Here is a 19,056-nt window from a genome sequence, read left to right on the forward strand (position 1 = left end):
CTCTCTTATTTTTCTGCCACTGTTTTTCAGTCATAGCCAAATCAAACAAGTTTATCTTTTATAATGACTTTTAGACCCTTGTGCTCTCACTAGAGAGGCTTCTCATTTTTAATCGCGTAGGCTTTCTGAACACAAGAAAAATAATGGTCGTATTACATATTTAGTGAAACAGCTACTGACGTCTGTGTGTCTGTCATGGGTGGAATACATCTAATATTTTGGTAAGTTGTGTTTAAATTGAATTATTTTGCATGTATTATCCTATAATATAACACTTCAGCCTTATGATTAATTTCATAACAATCATCAGGGGTAACAATGTTAGTTAAGCATTTCAGAATGCATCTCAGCACTATTTAATGAAATATTCAATCATAAATCAATTATGACTTCTTTCCCACTAATTATGTCTGTTCCTAACAACACACAATAATCCAGCCTGCTGTGGGCCTGTGTGAATGTTTGTGAGTGTGAGCCGGTCATGTTTGGGGAGGTATCTTCTCCTCTGTACCCCCAGCCATATCCTGCTGATCTCAAGAAACAGTGGGACCTGGAAGTGCCACAGGGCTATCAAATCCAGCTAACGTTCAATCACCTGGATATTGAGCCCTCTCCAAACTGCTACTATGATTCTCTCATGGTCAGTGATCCTTCATAACAGTAACATACTTCAGAGTCATGCCCATCAAGGAGTAATTGTCTTGTGAATATTTTATAGAGAATGACTACTCCGATCCCATTTGAGTTGCACAATGCATGTACTGCACCTTGTTCTGTGTATCTTGTGTGGTGAACAAAAGAAAAGTGTGTCAAGGTGCATGACTCCAAAGAACATTGTATTCTATATACAGGGTTGGGGAGTAACGGAATACATGTAACGGGATTACGTATTTAAAATACAAAACATAAGTAACTGTATTCCACTACAATTACAATTTAAATCATTGATAATTAGAATACAGTTACATTCAAAAAGTATTTTGATTACTGAAGAGATTACTTTGCATTTTATTGTCATTTGTTTCATTTAATATTTAGTCCTTTCAGAAGGAAAAATGTATACATATGATATGATCCAAAGTGCATTTGAACAGCGGTGAAACACTTTCTTATGAAGTGTTACATTTATACGAGCAGACAGGGAAGTAAGTTTGAAGTAAGTTTGGAGCAGAAGAAATAGAAATAAACCTTGTGTAAATTGTCAGCTTTAAGCTAAGCTAAAATGCTATTTCTAGCCATTTTACATGCACGTTACCAGAAACAATCATATTTTTTTTAGCAAGAAAATTCACGTTGGATCAAAATTTCTTTCTAGTAAGACCTTTGATATTAAGGCAAAAATCGTATTCTTGATAATAATTTTTGTATTGCTTTCCTGTAAAAATATCTAAAAATCTTTAAAACAAGATCAATTTGATTTAACTTGTTTTAGAAACAACACTGCGTAAGATATTTAGGTTTTTCAGAGAATGTATTTTTAACATGTGTATTTTGTCTTACTGTACTGGCAGAGTTTTTATAGTCAAAATAAGTGGAAATAAAATCTACCAGTGCTGAAGAATTAATCCAAAGTATTTAGAATACATTACTGACCTTGAGTAATCTAGTGGAATACGTTACAAATTACATTTTACAGCAAGTATTCTGTAATCTGTAGTGGAATACATTTCAAAAGTAACCCTCCCAACCCTGTCCATATAACAACAAATTAAGTTGAAAAATGCCATGCTGATGCTTCTAATACTGCTACAAAACAGATGATTATTTTGCATTCAGGTTGTGTCCGACAAGAAATTTCTGGGGAAGTTCTGTGGCCAGAATTCCACAGACAGGTATTATCCAGGTAACAAGCCAATCTTGGCTCCTGGCAACCGTCTCCAGCTGGTTTTTCAAACGGATGACTCCAACCATGTGTCACACTTGGGCTTCACTGCATTTTACCAGGCTGTTGGTGAGTTATAAAGCAGTTCAAAGCACATTACAAACAATTCAGTGATGTAGTATATGCACTACCAGTCAAACGTTTGGACCCACCTCGTCATTCTTTTTTAAGACAATTTTCCAAATGTTAGAACAATAGTAGTCATCAAAACTATGTAGTGCTAAAACTATTTAATAAATTAGCTTCTTCAAAAAAGCCAACCTCTGCCTAGATTACAGGTTTGTAAAGCAATTCATACAGACACAATTTATATTTATATGCAAAACTAATATAAAGAATAAATAAGCTTGTAGATCAAAAGGTTATAAGACACATAAATCCTGGCTGGTAGTGTACTGTATATGTTAAGCTTCATAACATCTCTTTGTGTATGCCTGTTAATGCTTGTGCCCTTATTCACCTGTTCTCCTAGACATAGATGAGTGTACCTCCTTCAGTGTGGAGAATGAGTCAGATCCACCATGTTCACAAATATGTCTTAACACTCTGGGCTCCTACCTGTGTGCCTGTCACCATGGTTACCAGTTACGACCTGACCAACGCACCTGCATCTGTGAGTGTTTTCTTTAATAAAAACCCATATTTTCAGGAAACCGTTTATGTTGATTTTGTAAGTCAGTGGTACGCTGAGCATCCCCAGGTGGTCTGCCACATATTTCTGGGTGCCAAAATATTTTGATAATTCTTATACTCACCCTTAGGCTGTCTCAAACTCATATGACATTTTCTACAGAACACAAATGAAGATATTTTGTTGAAGATAATAGGTGTTTTTTATCAATAAAATGCAAGTCAATGGGGTCCAACACTTTCAAGCTCTATAAAAAGGACATAATACTCAAAACCCAAAAATGATCATATTGCTTCAGAACACATGGATTAAAACACTCGAATGGTTTTGCATGGATTACCTTTAAGCCTAAAGTATACTTCGGTGAAACGTGAACGCTGAGCATTTGCAAACAGGACACGTGACACAAATCTCGTCATAAGCAGAGTGCACGAGCACTGAACGTGCGCAGCCCGATTTTTCTAACTGCGCATCTTTGAACGCACAGAATGCACCTGGAATTATTTGCACTAATTAGTGTATCCACAAGGTGGCAATGTCACATTTGAGCCACTGTTGTTGTCACATTTAAATGTGTTTTTGTTCATGTTTTGTATTCATGTCTTTTATTTTGAAAGTTTAGTTCCTTGTTCCTGTTTCCTCTTTCTGGTCATGTGATATCCTGTTTCACTCCATGTTCGTGTGTCTTGTTCTCATTGGTTTATTGTCTTGTTAACTTGTTATCAGTCTTGTCGTGTCATTGGTTCATGTTTTAGTAATCTTGTTATCATGTTCATTAGTTTAGTCTCGTCATTGGTTGTCTGTCATGTGGTTACCCATGTCCATGTATTTAAGCCCTCATGTTTGCCACTGTCTTTTGTTGAGTATTGTTGGTGTAATGTCGTGCTAGTCTTCATGCTATAAGTCAAGTCAATACAAGTCAAGTCAAGTCAAGTCAAGTCCAGTCCATGTTTATGTCACTTTGTTTTGATAATTTCACGCTGGGATTTCATGTTTGGATTTCATCTTGTAAAATAAAATCATTATCGTCCTCGTTCATTCCTGTGTTCAGCCTGTCCTGCCTGCTCTGAAACATTACTGAATACTCGACCTACTATGAACTCAGCAGTTAAACTTCTGCGGTTACGCCAGGGAAATCGTCCCCTCAAGGACTACGTGGCTGAGTTTTGTGGACTGTGTCACTTGGTGGACTTTAATGATATTGCCCTCAAAGACCTTTTTCGTGTGGGCTTAAATGAGACAGTCTGCTCAATGATGCCTGGAGGCAAAATTCAATGGACTCTGGCTCAGTTCATGGACTATGCCCTGGTGCTGAGCGGTTCGTCTTTCACTGTGGGAGTGGCTGATGAGGGACTCAGCACTCCCACAAAGGCTGCTACATCTGTATCGTCTGCCACGGTTCACGAACCAGCATCCACGGTCCACGAGCCAGCGCCCACACCTGCCATGGTCCACAAGCCAGCGCCCACGCCTGCCACATTCCACAAGCCCACGCCTACCACATTCCACAAGCCCACGCCTGCCACATTCCACGAGCCAGTGTCCACGCCTGCCACGTTCCACGAGCCAGCGCCCACGCCTGCCATTGTCAATGAGCCAACGGCCATGCCTGCCATGGTCAGCGAGTCGATGCCCACACCTGCCATGGTCAAGAGCCAGTTCTTGAATCCTCGTCCATCCCAGAGCCACCGTTGCAAGCCTCGTCCATCCCAGAGCCCTGCCACGGCTCTGCCCTCGAAGCCTTCCACAGCAGAGTTCACGACCATGGAGGTTGTTCCCCAGTCACTGCCTGTGCTCACGACCACAGAGGTCGTTCCCCTGTCACTGCCAGTTTTCACGGCCACGGAGGCCATTCCCCTGTTACTGCCTGTGTCCACTACCACAGAGGCCGTTCCCCCTTCAATGCCAGTGCCCATGACCACGGAGGTCGTTCCCTCGTCACTGTCTGTACTCACAACCATGGAGACTGTTCCCCCATCAATGCCAGTGCCCATGACCACGGAGGTCGTTCCCTCGTCACTGTCTGTACGCACGACCATGGAGACTGTTACCCTGCCACTGCCTGTGCTCACAGCTCACCAGACCCCGCTACCTTCCTGGAGCCGCCACCCAAACCGCCAGACCCTGCTCCCTTCCTGGAGCCACTTCTCTGGCCACTGGCTCCGCACTTGTCTCCTGCTCCACGCCCTGTCTCGCCAAGCCATGCTCCATGCCCTGTCTCGCCAGGCCATGCCTCAAGGACCCCACCAGCTCCCTATTGAACTCTTGTTTGTTTTGCTTTTGTTTGGGCGCCGGAAGCCGCCCCTTGAGGGGGGAATATATCACGTTTTGATCATGTTTTGTGTTCATATCTTTTAATATGAAAGTTTAGTTCCTTGTTCTGTTTCCTTTTTCTGGTCATGTGATATCCTGTTTCCCTCCATGTTCATGTGTCTTGTTCTCATTGGTTTATTGTCTTGTTAACTCGTTATTAGTCGTGTCATTGTTTCATGTTTTAGTAATCTTGTTATCATGTTCATTAGTTTAGTCTGTCATGTGGTTATCCATGTCCATGTATTTAAGCCCTCATGTTTGCCATTATCTTTTGAGTATTGTTGGTGTGACGTCATGCTAGTCTTCATGCTATTAGTAAAGTCAAGTCAAGTCCATTTATATTTATGTCACTTTGTTTTGATAATTTCACGCTGGGATTTCATGTTTGGATTTCACCATGTAAATAAAACTGCACTTCTCACATCATCATCATCCTCCTTGTCCATTCCTGTGTTCAGCCTGCCCTGCCTGCCCTGTAACATCATAGTTGTCATGAAGAATCACTAGAATAAGATGTAATCGTTGCTAAACTACAGGAGACGAAGGTTGTAGAGCCGAGGAGGGCGGGGCCGGGCTGGAATGAGACACACCCGGTCCCCAACCAGCCTGATGGGGCGCGCGAGGGATAAAGGTGGCCGGGGACGACAGTTAGAGAGAGAGAGAATTGCAGGCAGCTGTACTGTGTGGTTTTGGTTGTGTGTTTTGTTTAAATTGTTTATTAAATTATTATTTATATTATTAAGCCGGTTCTCGCCTCCTCCTTTCCACTGAACCCCCTCACAAAGGTAAAAACAACAACAGTGGATGTGCATGTCAAGAGCGCGTGTGTGAGGAGGTCTGGAGATATCTGTAATTGTATAACTTGAGTCTGAAGGAATATAAAGACATCTTTATAGATCTAAACCAGTAATTTAGTCTAGGGCATATGCAGGCATACACTGTATGTCCACCTATCTTTCTTAGGATTTTGAGTATGCCCACCTAAATTAAGTGATGATACGTAAGGCCACCAGAACAACGAGTAGGCTTTTGACCCAAAAAAATGTTCAATCTACTAATGCAATGCCGCAGTACCGTTGAGTGAATTGTGTGTGTGTGTGTGTGTGTGTTTCTTTTTATTGTTTTAAGTGTACAGAGATTCTCTCTAAATGCACACAGAGCTACGGGAGACGGGAGCGCAACTAATGGCACAAGCAAGACAGACAGGCCAACAGCCGATCCACCAATCAGAACGTTCTTTTCAGACGCGACTGGACAGTTGTTAACCAATCATATTTTCCATTTCAGAAAGGGGTGGGACATTTCCAGCATCTAATGATGATGCATCCCTGCAGTACCGTAAATTGCGCTGTAAATGTATTTCCCTGCTAAGTGTGTGTGTGTGTGTGTGTGTGTGTGTGTGTGTGTGTGTGTGTATATATATATATACAGGTGCATCTCAATAAATTAGAATGTCATGGAAAAGTTCATTTATTTCAGTAATTCAGCTCAACTCGTGTATTAAATAAATTAAATGCACACAGACTGAAGTAGTTTAAGTCTTTGGTTCTTTTAATTGTGACGATTTTGGCTCACATTTAACAAAAACCCACCAATTCACTATCTCAAAAAATTAGAATACATCATAAGACCAATAAAAAAAAACATTTTTGTGAAATGTTGGCCTTCTGGAAAGTATGTTCATTTACTGTATATGTACTCAATACTTGGTAGGGGCTCCTTTTGCTTTAATTACTGCCTCAATTCGGCGTGGCATGGAGGTGATCAGTTTGTGGCACTGCTGAGGTGGTATGGAAGCCCAGGTTTCTTTGACAGTGGCCTTCAGCTCATCTGCATTTTTTGGTCTCTTGTTTCTCATTTTCCTCTTGACAATACCCCATAGATTCTCTATGGGGTTCAGGTCTGGTGAGTTTGCTTGCCAGTCAAGCACACCAACACCATGGTCATTTAACCAACTTTTGGTGCTTTTGGCAGTGTGGACAGGTGCCAAATCCTGCTGGAAATTGAAATCAGCATCTTTAAAAAGCTGGTCAGCAGAAGGAAGCATGAAGTGCTCCAAAATTTCTTGGTAAACGGGTGCAGTGACTTTGGTTTTCAAAAAACACAATGGACCAACACCAGCAGATGACATTGCACCTCAAATCATCACAGACTGTGGAAACTTAACACTGGACTTCAAGCAACTTGGGCTATGAGCTTCTCCACCCTTCCTCCAGACTCTAGGACCTTGGTTTCCAAATGAAATACAAAACTTGCTCTCATCTGAAAAGAGGACTTTGGAACACTGGGCAACAGTCCAGTTCTTCTTCTCCTTAGCCCAGGTAAGATGCCTCTGACGTTGTCTGTGGTTCAGGAGTGGCTTAACAAGAGGAATACGACAACTGTAGCCAAATTCCTTGACATGTCTGTGTGTGGTGGCTCTTGATGCCTTGACCCCAGCCTCAGTCCATTCCTTGTGGAGTTCACCCAAATTCTTGAATCGATTTTGCTTGACAATCATAAGGCTGCGGTTCTCTCGGTTGGTTGTGCATCTTTTTCTTCCACACTTTATCCTTCCACTCAAATTTCTGTTAACATGCTTGGATACAGCACTCTGTGAACAGCCAGCTTCTTTGGCAATGAATGTTTGTGGCTTACCCTCCTTGTGAAGTGTGTCAGTGATTGTCTTCTGGACAACTGTCAGATCAGCAGTCTTCCTCATGATTGTGTAGCCTAGTGAACCAAACTGAGAGACCATTTTGAAGGCTCAGGAAACCTTTGCAAGTGTTTTGAGTTGATTAGCTGATTGGCATGTCACCATATTCTAATTTTTTGAGATAGTGAATTGGTGGGTTTTTGTTAAATGTGAGCCAAAATCATCACAATTAAAAGAACCAAAGACTTAAACTACTTTAGTCTGTGTGCATTGAATTTATTTAATACACGAGTTTCACAATTTGAGTTGAATTACTGAAATAAATGAACTTTTCCACGACATTCTAATTTATTGAGATGCACCTGTATATATATATATATATATATATATATATATATATACATTGGTGGCTAAAAGTTTGGAATAATGTATAGATTTAGCTCTTATGGAAAGAAATTGGTACTTTTATTCACCAAAGTGGCATTCACCTGATCACAATGTATAGTCAGGACATTAATAACGTGAAATATTACTATTACAACTTTAATTTTTTTTTCCAGAAATTCTTAAACTAATTCAAAAGTTCTCATCAAAAAATCCTCCACGTGCAGCAATGACAGCTTTGCAGATCCTTGGCATTCTTGCTGTCAGTTTGTCCAGATAATCAGGTGACATTTCACCCCACGCTTCCTGTAGCACTTGCCATAGATGTGGCTGTCTTGTCGGGCACTTCTCACGCACTTTACAGTCTAGCTGATCCCACTAATGCTCAATGGGGTTAAGATCCATAACACTCTTTTCCAATTATCTGTTGTCCAATGTCTGTGTTTCTTTGCCCATTCTAACCTTTTCTTTTTGTTTTTCTGTTTCAAAAGTGGCTTTTTCTTTGTAATTCTTCCCATAAGGCCTGCACCCCTGAGTCTTGTCTTTACTGTTGTACATGAAGCTGGTGTTGAGTGGGTAGAATTCAATGCAGCTGTCAGCTGAGGACATGTGAGGCATCTATTTCACAAACTAGAGACTCTGATGTACTTATCCTCTTGTTTAGTTGTACATCTGGCCTTCCACGTCTCTTTCTGTCCTTGTTAGAGCCAGTTGTCCTTTGTCTTTGAAGACTGTAGTGTACACTTTGTATGAAATCTTCAGTTTTTTTTTTTTTTTGGCAATTTCAAGTATTGTATAGCCTTCATTCCTCAAAACAATGATTGACTGACGAGTTTCTAGAGAAAGCTGTTTCTTTTTTGCCATTTTTGACATAATATTGACCTTAAGACATGCCAGTCTATTGCATACTGTGGCAACTCAAAAACAAACACAAAGACAATGTTAAACTTCATTTAACGAACCAAATAGCTTTCAATTGTGTATGATATAATGGCAAGTGATTTTCCAGTACCAAATTAGCAATTTAACATGATTACTCAAGGATAAGGTGTTGGAGTGATGGCTGTTGGAAATGGGGCCTGTCTAGCTTTGATCAAAATTTACTTTTTCAAATAGTGATGGTGCTGTTTTTTACATCAGTAATGACTATACTTTGTGATCAGTTGAATGCCACTTTCAGTGAATTAAAGTACCAATTTCCTTCTGAAACAGCAAAATCTGTACATTATTCCAAACTTTTGGCTGCTGCTGCTGTGTGTGTGTGTGTGTGTGTGTGTGTGTGTGTGTGTGTGTGTGTGTGTGTCTATATATATATATATATATATATATATATATATATATATATATATACCCCACCTTCGCTGGACCAGACAGGACTGGCAAAAAGTGCTCTTCACTGACGAGATGCAGTTTTGTCTCACCAGGGGTGATGGTCGGACTCGTGTTTATCGTTGAAGGAATGAGCGTTACACTGAGGCCTGTACTCTGGAGCAGGATCGATTTGGAGGTGGAGGGTCCGTCATGGTCGGGGGCGGTGTGTCACAACATCATTGGACTTAGCTTGTTGCCATTGCAGGCAATCTCAACGCTGTGCGTTACAGGGAAGACATCCTCCTCCCTCATGTGGTACCCTTCCTGCAGGCTCATCCTGACATGACCCTCCAGTATGACAATGCCACCAGCCATACTGCTCCTTCTGTGTGTGATTTCCTGCAAGACAGGAATGTCAGTGTTCTGCCATGGCCAGCGAAGAGCCTGGATCTCAATCCCATTGAGCACGTCTGGGACCTGTTGGTCACGTCGCTTTCAGTGATATAAATTAAATTAGTCTTTTATAAAATATTGACATAAACTGAAGGAGCTGTCAGGTTCAGCCAAAGCCAGTTTGGTTTTGTTGAAACTAATAAGCCATTAGACTAATCAAAATGGAAAAATACCATTTGGCTACCACAGTACCGCAGCTCCCTATACACATATTACACAATCTGCGTAGGGCACCAACTCCCTAGGGGGGCACCATCATACCCAAGGCGTAGTGCCTCGATCCGGGTGGCGGAGGACAAACCTCAGTTGCCTCCGCATCTGAGACCGTCAATCCGCGCATCTTATCACGTGGCTTGTTGAGTGTGTTACTGCGGAGACATAGTGTGTGTGGAGGCTTCACGCTACTCTCCGCAGCATCCACGTACAACTCACCACGCGCCCCACCGAGAGCGAACCACATTATAGTGACCACAAGGAGGTTACCCCATGTGACTGTACCCTCCCTAGCAACCAGGCCAATTTGGTTGCTTAGGAGACCTGGCTGGAGTCACTCACCACGCCCTGGATTCAAACTCGTGACTCCAGGAGTGGTAGTCAGCGTTAATACTCGCTGAGCTACCCAGGCCCCCTATTTAAGCCTCTTTTAATACCTGTTCTGTTATTTACAGTCAGATTAATTAAAACAGCACGGATGTGGTAAAGAAAATAGGGACCTGTTGAGGGGGCCTTGAATAAGTTGTGGGGCCCATATATTTACAACCTGGTCTCATAGTGAAAACATGTCTTTATATACATTTTTGCAAAACTTGTTATACGTGTCTCCAGGAACAATTCCCTGCAGTTTCCAGGAGAAATGACAATAGAGGTGCTACAAAAACTGTGTGTTTTATTCACTTTCACTCAAATCATGACTTAAATGGCTGATTATGACTTTATAAACACTTATTATTCTCTCTATTACTCAGACCATGTTATTTTATGATATTGACACACTTTTACTCAAACACATCTTTTAAAAAACAACAAACTTTTATTAAGGACTCACCCACATATATACACATTCCAACACAGACAGCTTGTGCGGTAGCTCACCTGATAGGGCGTTGGACAGATTCGGAGGAAGTCCAGCCATGAACTCAATCTGGAAAAAAAAAATAAATAAATAAATTATATATATATATATATATATATATATAAAGCACCTTAATAGCGCATCTGAATATGACACCATTTTACTTGCTTTTGGCGCCCCAAGCAGGACATTTCACTGAAAACCTGCAGCCAAATATAAATTAGGAATTGCAAAAATGTTGTCATGTTCACGTAAATGTCATGAGACCGGGCTGCATTTTTAAGCATATATAAACATTTGTTGATGGGCCGCAAGGATTGTTTGTATCAGTTAAGGAACTTTTCCAAGGTTAGACTTGTCTCAAGTTTTAGGAATACAGAGAAGCTATACATGCTTTTATTTAGTCTCGCCTACATTGTTGCAATGCCCTTAAATCAATGCACTTTAGCATGGCTACAATTAATGCAAAATGCTGCAGCTAGACTTTTGAAACAAACTAGGTCTTCAAATCATATTACTCCTGTTTTAGCTTCTTTGCAGTGTTACCAATTTAGCAGAACTTTTAAGAACTTACGAAATAGTTTGACCTCGTAGATCAGCTTGTTGTGAACTGTTGACTGTTCCAAGATCCAGATGCAATACTAAAGGTGATAGAGCTTTTGTAGTGAAGGCCCCATGTTTATGGATCAGCCTGCCCTTGGATATTAGATCTGCAGATCATTTTATGTAGACTTGCTTTTACTACTAAGCGAATGTGTTGTTTTATTGAGTGCTTTGATGTTATGCTTTGTGAAGCACTTTGTGCTAAATTGTTAAAAAATGCTATAAAATTAGGTTCTTAAAAGTTATTATCAAAGCATGTGTTCCGCAGAAAAAAGAAAGTCATACGATATGAGTTTGAGATGGCATAAGGTGTGTAAATGATGAGAGAATTATCATTTTTGGGTGAACTTCCTTTTTGTTTTAATTGTGATTTTTTTCCGTTTTCGGGTTATTTCTATTTTCACTCTAGAGTAATAGAGCTTCTTGCATCTAATTATTTGCATGCGTAGTTAGGGTTGCAGCGGTATAGCGGTTTCATGGTATACCACGGTATGAAAATTGACAGTTTTTTACCATGTACATTTGCTTATCAATGGTATTGAGAAAAAAATTCAACCGGACAGAGAATCTCACCTGCGCGTGCGTATCTCCTTTCCTCCTCGACTGTCTGTCAGACTCGTCAACTTGCGCCACACACACACACACGCACGCACGCAGAGGAGAAAAAAGCGAGACGAGGGGGTCTGACATAAGTGAGTGTGTGTATGAGTTAAAGCAGTGTTACCGGGCTTCCCTCGATATTGCAGCATGCAGACCTCAAAACTGATGTGACCAATTTCAATTCTAGTGAGACTTTTCTAGTTTAAAGCGTTACGGAGGAAGTCAAGTCGAACCTCTCAAACAGGAGGCAGCCCTGACATGCCAAATAGCACTGAGGTGGAAAAGAGCAACACTGTGCTATGCGCTAATTAATTTTTTTATTATACATCATGACCTTTACTAAATAGTTTCACGATTTTACATGAGTAAAAGTAACTTATATTTTGACAAAATGTTAGTTTCATATGAAATAATCTAAAGGTAGAATCTATTAGATCTCATTTTATATCAACAGTGGCAGTTGTAGTTAAAGTTTCAAGATGTGTTTCAGCTAATACTTATTTTTTCATAAATACTATAATTTGTTATTATTATTACTATTATTTAAGACTAGCTACACTGACCTAACCATGGTAATGAGGAGCCTTTCCTCCTGTGTAATATGTATGTTCTGTTTGAATTATTTTGAAATTAGGAAACAAACGGGATAATAATGGGCTCATATAAGTAAATATGTTCTTCAATTTTAAAAGGGGGGGGGGGGCTTCCTGTTGCTTTTGTTGTTGATGTCAACAACAAATATAATGTCACTTGATGCATGTCCTTGTACTTGAAAACCATGAACAAAACTATGCAACATAAAAAGAAATGCGACCTAGCATACATTAAATACAGGTTACGTTTTTACTATGGTGGGTCGCCACTTGATTTCCAACGTAAAATCTGGGTCCTGAAGCAAAACCAGTTGAGAACCACTGAGTTAAAGGTACAGGAGCAGTCTGGCTGCACTGTCATGCACCTACAGTATATGTTAATTGTTAATAATCATAGGACATAACTTTAAAAGCTCACACAGCTGATGTTATTTTTCATTTAGTAGTTAATTTAACATGCTATGCTAACATGTAAACTAACATGCTTTAGTTATATAACATGTTATAGTTACATGCTATTTTTTTATTATGTTTATAATTCATTTTATTATTATAATTCTGTTAGCTTTCTTATTTATTCTATTTATTTTCAAAAGGGAGACTTTTTTTTACACATACTTCCATAAAAAAAAAATGGTTTCAAGTTTCAATAATATTATAATAAATTATAATAAAGTGTTTGTTCAACCAAAAAAAAAAAAAAAAAACCTTGTTTTCACTCCTTTAAGGGTCATTGTAACTGATAATAATAATTGTGCAATACCGTGATACCGTGAAACCGTGATATTTTCTGAGAAGGTTATCGTACCGTGAAAATCTCATACCGTTGCAACCCTATGCATAGTCCACATTTTTATGTTGATAGTGCCAGGCGTGAATAGGTGAGGTGGTCAGAACCAAAGATTAGTGTGAAGTTTCTCATCCTGATAGTAAAAGAAGAGGAAACACAAACTTAACAAATACAGGGCAAGACAAGTCATGAAAATATTGACAACAACACAGGCATGTGGCTAATGCAGTATGTAAGCCATTTTCTAACTTTACACATGCAGCCAAAACATATTTATACATATAGCAAGCAGAATAAGTAGTGTGTTTCCTTCTTGTATTAGTGGACTGTGGGGGTGGGGTTTACAGTGAACCAGAGGGGACCATCTCCAGTCCTGGATACCCAAACACCTCCCCACTTGATCTGCACTGTGTCTACAACATCTCTGTGCAGCCAGGCTTTACTATCACCCTCAACTTCAGCCAGACCTTCCACATAGAGCAGGTCTACAACCAAGGACCGACCTGCCTCTTTCACTGGCTGCAAGTATGTTTGGATATAAATGTCTGTTTATCCATTTATTAACACATTAGGTGTTGCACTAACAAGTCAACAAACTCTATTATTTCTACATCTATTCAATGTTTTGGGTCTGTGTGACTAGTCCTGGATCACATGACTTCAGTTGCGTGTGTTTTATCTACACTGGCCTACACAGAATAGTACTGATCAGTGATTACTGAGCCCTCACAGCAGATCATGTACTAAAATAATATGAAAACACCACCATGTCTTTCCAAATGTTACTTGTTTGTTCTATTTCACCCTTTAAAAGTGGCCAATTTCATGTCTTGCAATCACATGACAACCTATAAAACTGTCACAACTTTTACATAAGGAAAATGTTGATAATTCAGCTAGTCAACAATTTGACTACTTGATTAGGCAACTAATTGATTAGTATAAACAAGTAGTCATGAAACCCCTAAAATACACACATTTATCTATCTTCCAACCAAACTTTTCAAAAATGTACATCTCCTAAGATGTGACATGACTACCAATCCATCCATGAGACACTACATGGAATATCTGTAGGCAATAATTTGATTAAGTCGAAAAAACTAAAACTAAAATGGTTACCTCTTAGGACCTACAGTAAGTTATGCACTTTTTCTTACATAGTCATACACATTTTAAACTAAAATCTTGATGCTGATTTAAAAAAGTTATTATGTCAACAACCCATATACTGTATATATATATATATATATATATATATATATATATATATATATATATGTATATACACACACACACTACCGGTCATAAGTTTTGAAACACTTGACCGAAATGTTTCTCATGATCTTAAAAATCTTTTGATCTGAAGGCATATGCTTAAATGTTTGAAATTGGTTTTGTAGACAAAAATATAATTGTGCCACCATATTAATTTATTTCACTATAAAACTAAAATTTAATAAAAAAAAAAAACAAGTTTTTGAAATTGATGACTTGGACCAAATAATAAAGAAAAGCAGCCAATAAGTGCCCAACATAGATGGGAACTCCTTCAATACTGTTTAAAAAGCATCCCAGGGTGATACCTCAAGAAGTTGGTTGAGAAAATGTCAAGAGTACATGTCTGCAAATTCTAGGCAAAGGGTGACTACTTTGAAGATGATAAAATATAACACAGTTTTGATTTATTTTGGATTTTGTTTAGTCACAACATAATTCCCATAGTTCCATTTATGTTATTCCATAGTTTTAATGACTTTACTATTATTCTAAAATGTGAAAAAACTTTTGACTGGTAGTGTGTATATATATATATATATATATATATATATATATATATATATATATATATACATACATACATGCATACACACATACATATATTTTACATCTATTTATCTGTGTTCGTCTCTGTCCCAGGTGTCTGTCCCACAAAAAGCACCCCAGAAGTTTTGTGGAGGAAAAAGCCCTGGACTCCTCCACACTGACTCCCATTTCACCCAAGTGGAGTACCACACTGACAGACACGGACAGAGCCAGGGGTGGAGCTTACATTACACCACCCAGAGTGAGTGAGAAAAGAAATAAATATCTAAACTAAATGTTTTTCCATGTGTGGGAATACTTATTCATCAGATATCCTCAATTGTCTTTAAAGGGGTGCAGTGTCCAAATCCAGGCAGGATCCACAATGGAAGAGTCACTCCGAACTTTGCCAAGTACTTGTACAGAGATTACATTCAAGTGCGTTGTGACCAAGGATACAAGCTCATGATGGTGAGATTAAAAATAAAACTGGGGAGAAAATAAGTACAGCTAGAGTTATTATAAATCAATCATTTGTATCCTTCTGTCCTCTGACAGGCCTATTTGAGAGTATAATTGTACTCGAATATGAATAGATATCAGTACTTACAAGCATTTTTCTCTCAAATAATTTCGCTTACCTTCCCCTTTGCCACTTCTAGGGAGAGAAAGAGATTAAAAGTTTTAAATCCATGTGTCAGAGTGATGGAGAATGGCATTTGACATTGCCAGAGTGCAAGAGTGAGTACCCCCCATCACTGGATTTTGCTTTTGTCTACATTTCATCCACTGATCATTTGGTTCTATGCCTCATCTGCATATAAACTCCCACTGTATGCCTAAAACCAAGGGGCGTGGGGTGCATAAACCCGGTATCCATTTTTCTGTCACTCTGCTAGGGAGACGTAGTAACGTAGAGTTATATCGTGATAATGAGCAGTTTTGATTGGCTGGAGTTTTGAAACAGGAACATTGCAAAGATACTCCTGGTCTACATTACAATCAAGTTGTTTTTGTAGTTATATATTTATCCATTTTAATGCATTCATTTATTTAATGCACATACATTGTGATAAATAAATTGGGGAAAGAATGTTTCATAATTTGAATAACATTTCCATCTCACTTTATGACACCCCTTCTCTGGGCTTACTTCACACCACTGCTAAAACCCCAGTTTTATAGGTGATGGAAAAATGTTTGACATACAGTAGGAAATGCTGTATATTTACACTGATTTGTTTTCTTTGGACTGTTTTGCACACATTGTATTATATACCACTCAATTTATACACACACCTGTATAAGTATTGAGTCTCTTTTCAGTTATTGACTGTGGAGCTCCAAAGCCTTTGCAAAATGGAAAGGTTCAGTTTATCAATGGATCAAACAATGAATATCTCTCTGTCATCGAGTATCACTGCAATGAGCCATACTATGCTTTTGAGAAGACTCCTAAAGGTCAGATACTATACAAAGCCCACCTTTATTCAATATGATTTCATGACTTTCAACAGCTTGAACTGAATTTCAGCCATTTATATCCTTTCATTCCTCCTCTTGTACAGCAAGATACACCTGTGCAGCAACGCGGAAATGGACAGAGGATGATAGCAATAATATTATTCCTCCTTGTATTCCTGGTGAGCATTCTGTTTTGTTTGACTTACAGACAGGCAGACCGACAGAGTGATTAGCCACACATTCAGAAACAGAATGATTAACTTCTATCTCTCTCTCTTTCTCTCTCAGTGTGTGGAGAAAATATAGAACCTGCTTTTGGTGGCAGAGTTTTTGGTGGGAAGCAAGCTCAACTCGGGCAGATTCCATGGCAGCTCTATACTAGCTTGACAAGAGGGGGTGCTTCTCTGATCAGTGATTACTGGGCCATAACAGCTGCTCATGTAGTAGATGGATTTGAAAACACAACAATGTCTTTCCTTGGTGGATTAATTCACTTAACTCAAGATAAACCCATTAAATTAGAGACAGAGAAGATCATAATTCACCCAAATTATAAGAGGGTGGATAGAGGTAATCCAACAAACTTTGATAATGACATTGCACTGATCAAAATGTCTTCTAAGGTGCCACTTGGTCCAAACATCAGGCCAGTGTGTCTGCCAAAGAAAACAGATGGATCTGTGATGGAGGACATGATGGGTACAATTTCAGGTTTCGGAGGGTTTGAGGGTAAATTAAAAAGTGATAATTTACGTTATGGGCATGTTCAGGAATATCCAAATGATAAATGTGATTCAGGTGGTCTGCCTGTCACTGATAACATGTTTTGTGCTGGAGATGACAAGAAAGGTGTTGACAGTTGTCAAGGTGACAGTGGGGGTCCACTGTTCCACCCCATGTTGGGCTATGGGTCTGCAGAACAGCGCTATGAAGTGAGGGGCATTGTGTCATGGGGTCCTACTAAATGTGGCGATACAATCTTTAAAGGTTTCTACACTAAAGTGCAGAACTATCTGGACTGGATTAAAGAAACTATGGCAAATAACTAGTATTGGCTGAACAAGATGAGACATGACCCATTTGTCATTATTCCACCCCAGATAAAAGTTGTAACCTTGAATAGTTTGAAATCAGTTTCAGGTATGCATTTTTCAATAATTTACATTCAGACTCCTGATAAAAGTGTATTTTAATTAATCTATTAATGTATTCAACTCTGAATGTGTTATGACCAAAAGTTTTTTAATTAAAGTGTTATTTTACAAATGTTAAAAAGTGCAGCTTATTTTCTTCTGCTACAGCAGACATGGTAGAATGGTGCCATATTTCCAGAACCTTCATTTTTTGTGTTTCTCACCTTTTGTTCTCTCTTCAAGTTATAAGGCTAACAATTCCATAATAATTTTATAAGGCAACCAGGGGCATAAACTGCTTACAACTCTGCTCAATTTTAGCCCCAATTAGCAGTCAAGTTGAGTCTGTGCACGTCGGCTCCAGATTTTGGACCAGTTGGAGTTGACAGATTTCACAGTGTATCGCAGTATGGGAACTGACTCCGATTTCTTATGCTAAGACAACGATTACATCTAGTCGGAGTATATCACACGTGTTTGGTAATTTAGAGCCAATTATAGAGGAAATCTGGTTGCGTGTGATGCTCAATGACTCAAATATGAAGTCATATGGTGTGATCCTTGTTTGATGTGTGTAATGCCCATTTTTTCTGAAGCCATTTAGCCATAGTTTGTAAGTGTGTGATAGTGATACCCTATGGAATGTAAAACCTGCCAATATTAAATAAATGAATGCAGTGATAAAAATTAAAATTAAAACATCATTAACCATTTCAAGTGTCTGTAAAATATGTGACAAAATTAAAAATAAAATTCAATAATTCAGTTTTCATTTTCACAGTGACAATTCTTCATCCCAGTCAAATTAAAAACTTAAATGCAATAGCTGATTTTAAATTCCATTTTCACTGCAATTGTGAGGCAAGACTCTCAATATTATAATGAAAAAGCAAATAAGAAACAGAAATTGCAAATAAATTTTTCCAAAGCATTTTCTTAATGTTAGTGCAGTAAATGTGACATAATTAAAATTAAAAGTTAAGTTTTAATTTTATTTTTTCAATTTCAAAGCCAACATGTAAATTCTATGTTAATGAGTGGGTGGTGCTCAAGGGAGAACCCTTTAATACAGTGGTTCTCACACTAGGGGTCGCAGAGAGGTTGACAGGAAGATGTATACTGTATATAATAGGGTTGTTTCTGATAAATCAGTCATCAATTATTTGGCACTATTAATTTAATGGATCAATTATAGTAAATAAAAAAACAAACAAAAAAATAAACAAGGAAGATCAACAGAATTTACCACGCTAAGGATCTTATTTCAATGTGTAGTGGACTTGATCCTTGTGTAACTCTGTCTGTGTTCGCTACTTCCCTGTCCTGATTTTAATATTATCCATCAATGTGACTTTTTGTCTCAAACGCAATCGGCAGAGCAATATC

The 19,056-nt window shown here is 38.8% G+C and overlaps 2 protein-coding genes across 2 annotated transcripts; both read left to right on the top strand.

The window, feature by feature from the left end:
• Positions 1–58: 58 nt before the first annotated feature.
• LOC127452821 (complement C1s subcomponent-like) lies at positions 59–18,435 on the top strand. The gene is made up of 11 exons (XM_051718587.1): positions 59–221; positions 439–640; positions 1,777–1,951; positions 2,355–2,495; positions 13,590–13,792; positions 15,188–15,335; positions 15,426–15,544; positions 15,736–15,814; positions 16,400–16,534; positions 16,642–16,716; positions 16,826–18,435. Exons 1-11 carry the CDS (start codon positions 196–198, stop codon positions 17,584–17,586), a joined length of 2,064 nt encoding a protein of 687 aa, XP_051574547.1. The 5' UTR covers positions 59–195; the 3' UTR covers positions 17,587–18,435.
• LOC127452826 (anti-sigma-I factor RsgI2-like) lies at positions 2,851–5,314 on the top strand. Its single transcript, XM_051718596.1, has 2 exons — positions 2,851–4,439; positions 4,518–5,314. The coding sequence occupies exons 1-2, from the start codon at positions 3,609–3,611 to the stop codon at positions 4,869–4,871; spliced, it is 1,185 nt and encodes a 394-aa protein (XP_051574556.1). The 5' UTR covers positions 2,851–3,608; the 3' UTR covers positions 4,872–5,314.
• Positions 18,436–19,056: the final 621 nt, after the last annotated feature.

Source organism: Myxocyprinus asiaticus, chromosome 15 (assembly GCF_019703515.2).
Source record: "Myxocyprinus asiaticus isolate MX2 ecotype Aquarium Trade chromosome 15, UBuf_Myxa_2, whole genome shotgun sequence".
Classification (NCBI taxonomy): domain Eukaryota; kingdom Metazoa; phylum Chordata; class Actinopteri; order Cypriniformes; family Catostomidae; genus Myxocyprinus; species Myxocyprinus asiaticus.

Excerpts from the sequence above, each read along its gene's own strand:
- LOC127452821 (XM_051718587.1), top strand. The coding sequence starts at position 196 with ATGGGTGGAATACATCTAATATTTTG. Across the intron at positions 641-1,776 it reads GCTACTATGATTCTCTCATG|GTTGTGTCCGACAAGAAATT; the intron begins GTCAGTGATCCT and ends TTTTGCATTCAG. Across the intron at positions 2,496-13,589 it reads TGACCAACGCACCTGCATCT|TGGACTGTGGGGGTGGGGTT; the intron begins GTGAGTGTTTTC and ends TTCTTGTATTAG.
- LOC127452826 (XM_051718596.1), top strand. The coding sequence starts at position 3,609 with ATGAACTCAGCAGTTAAACTTCTGCGGTTACGCCAGGGAAATCGTCCC. Across the intron at positions 4,440-4,517 it reads CAGTGCCCATGACCACGGAG|GTCGTTCCCTCGTCACTGTC; the intron begins GTCGTTCCCTCG and ends ATGACCACGGAG.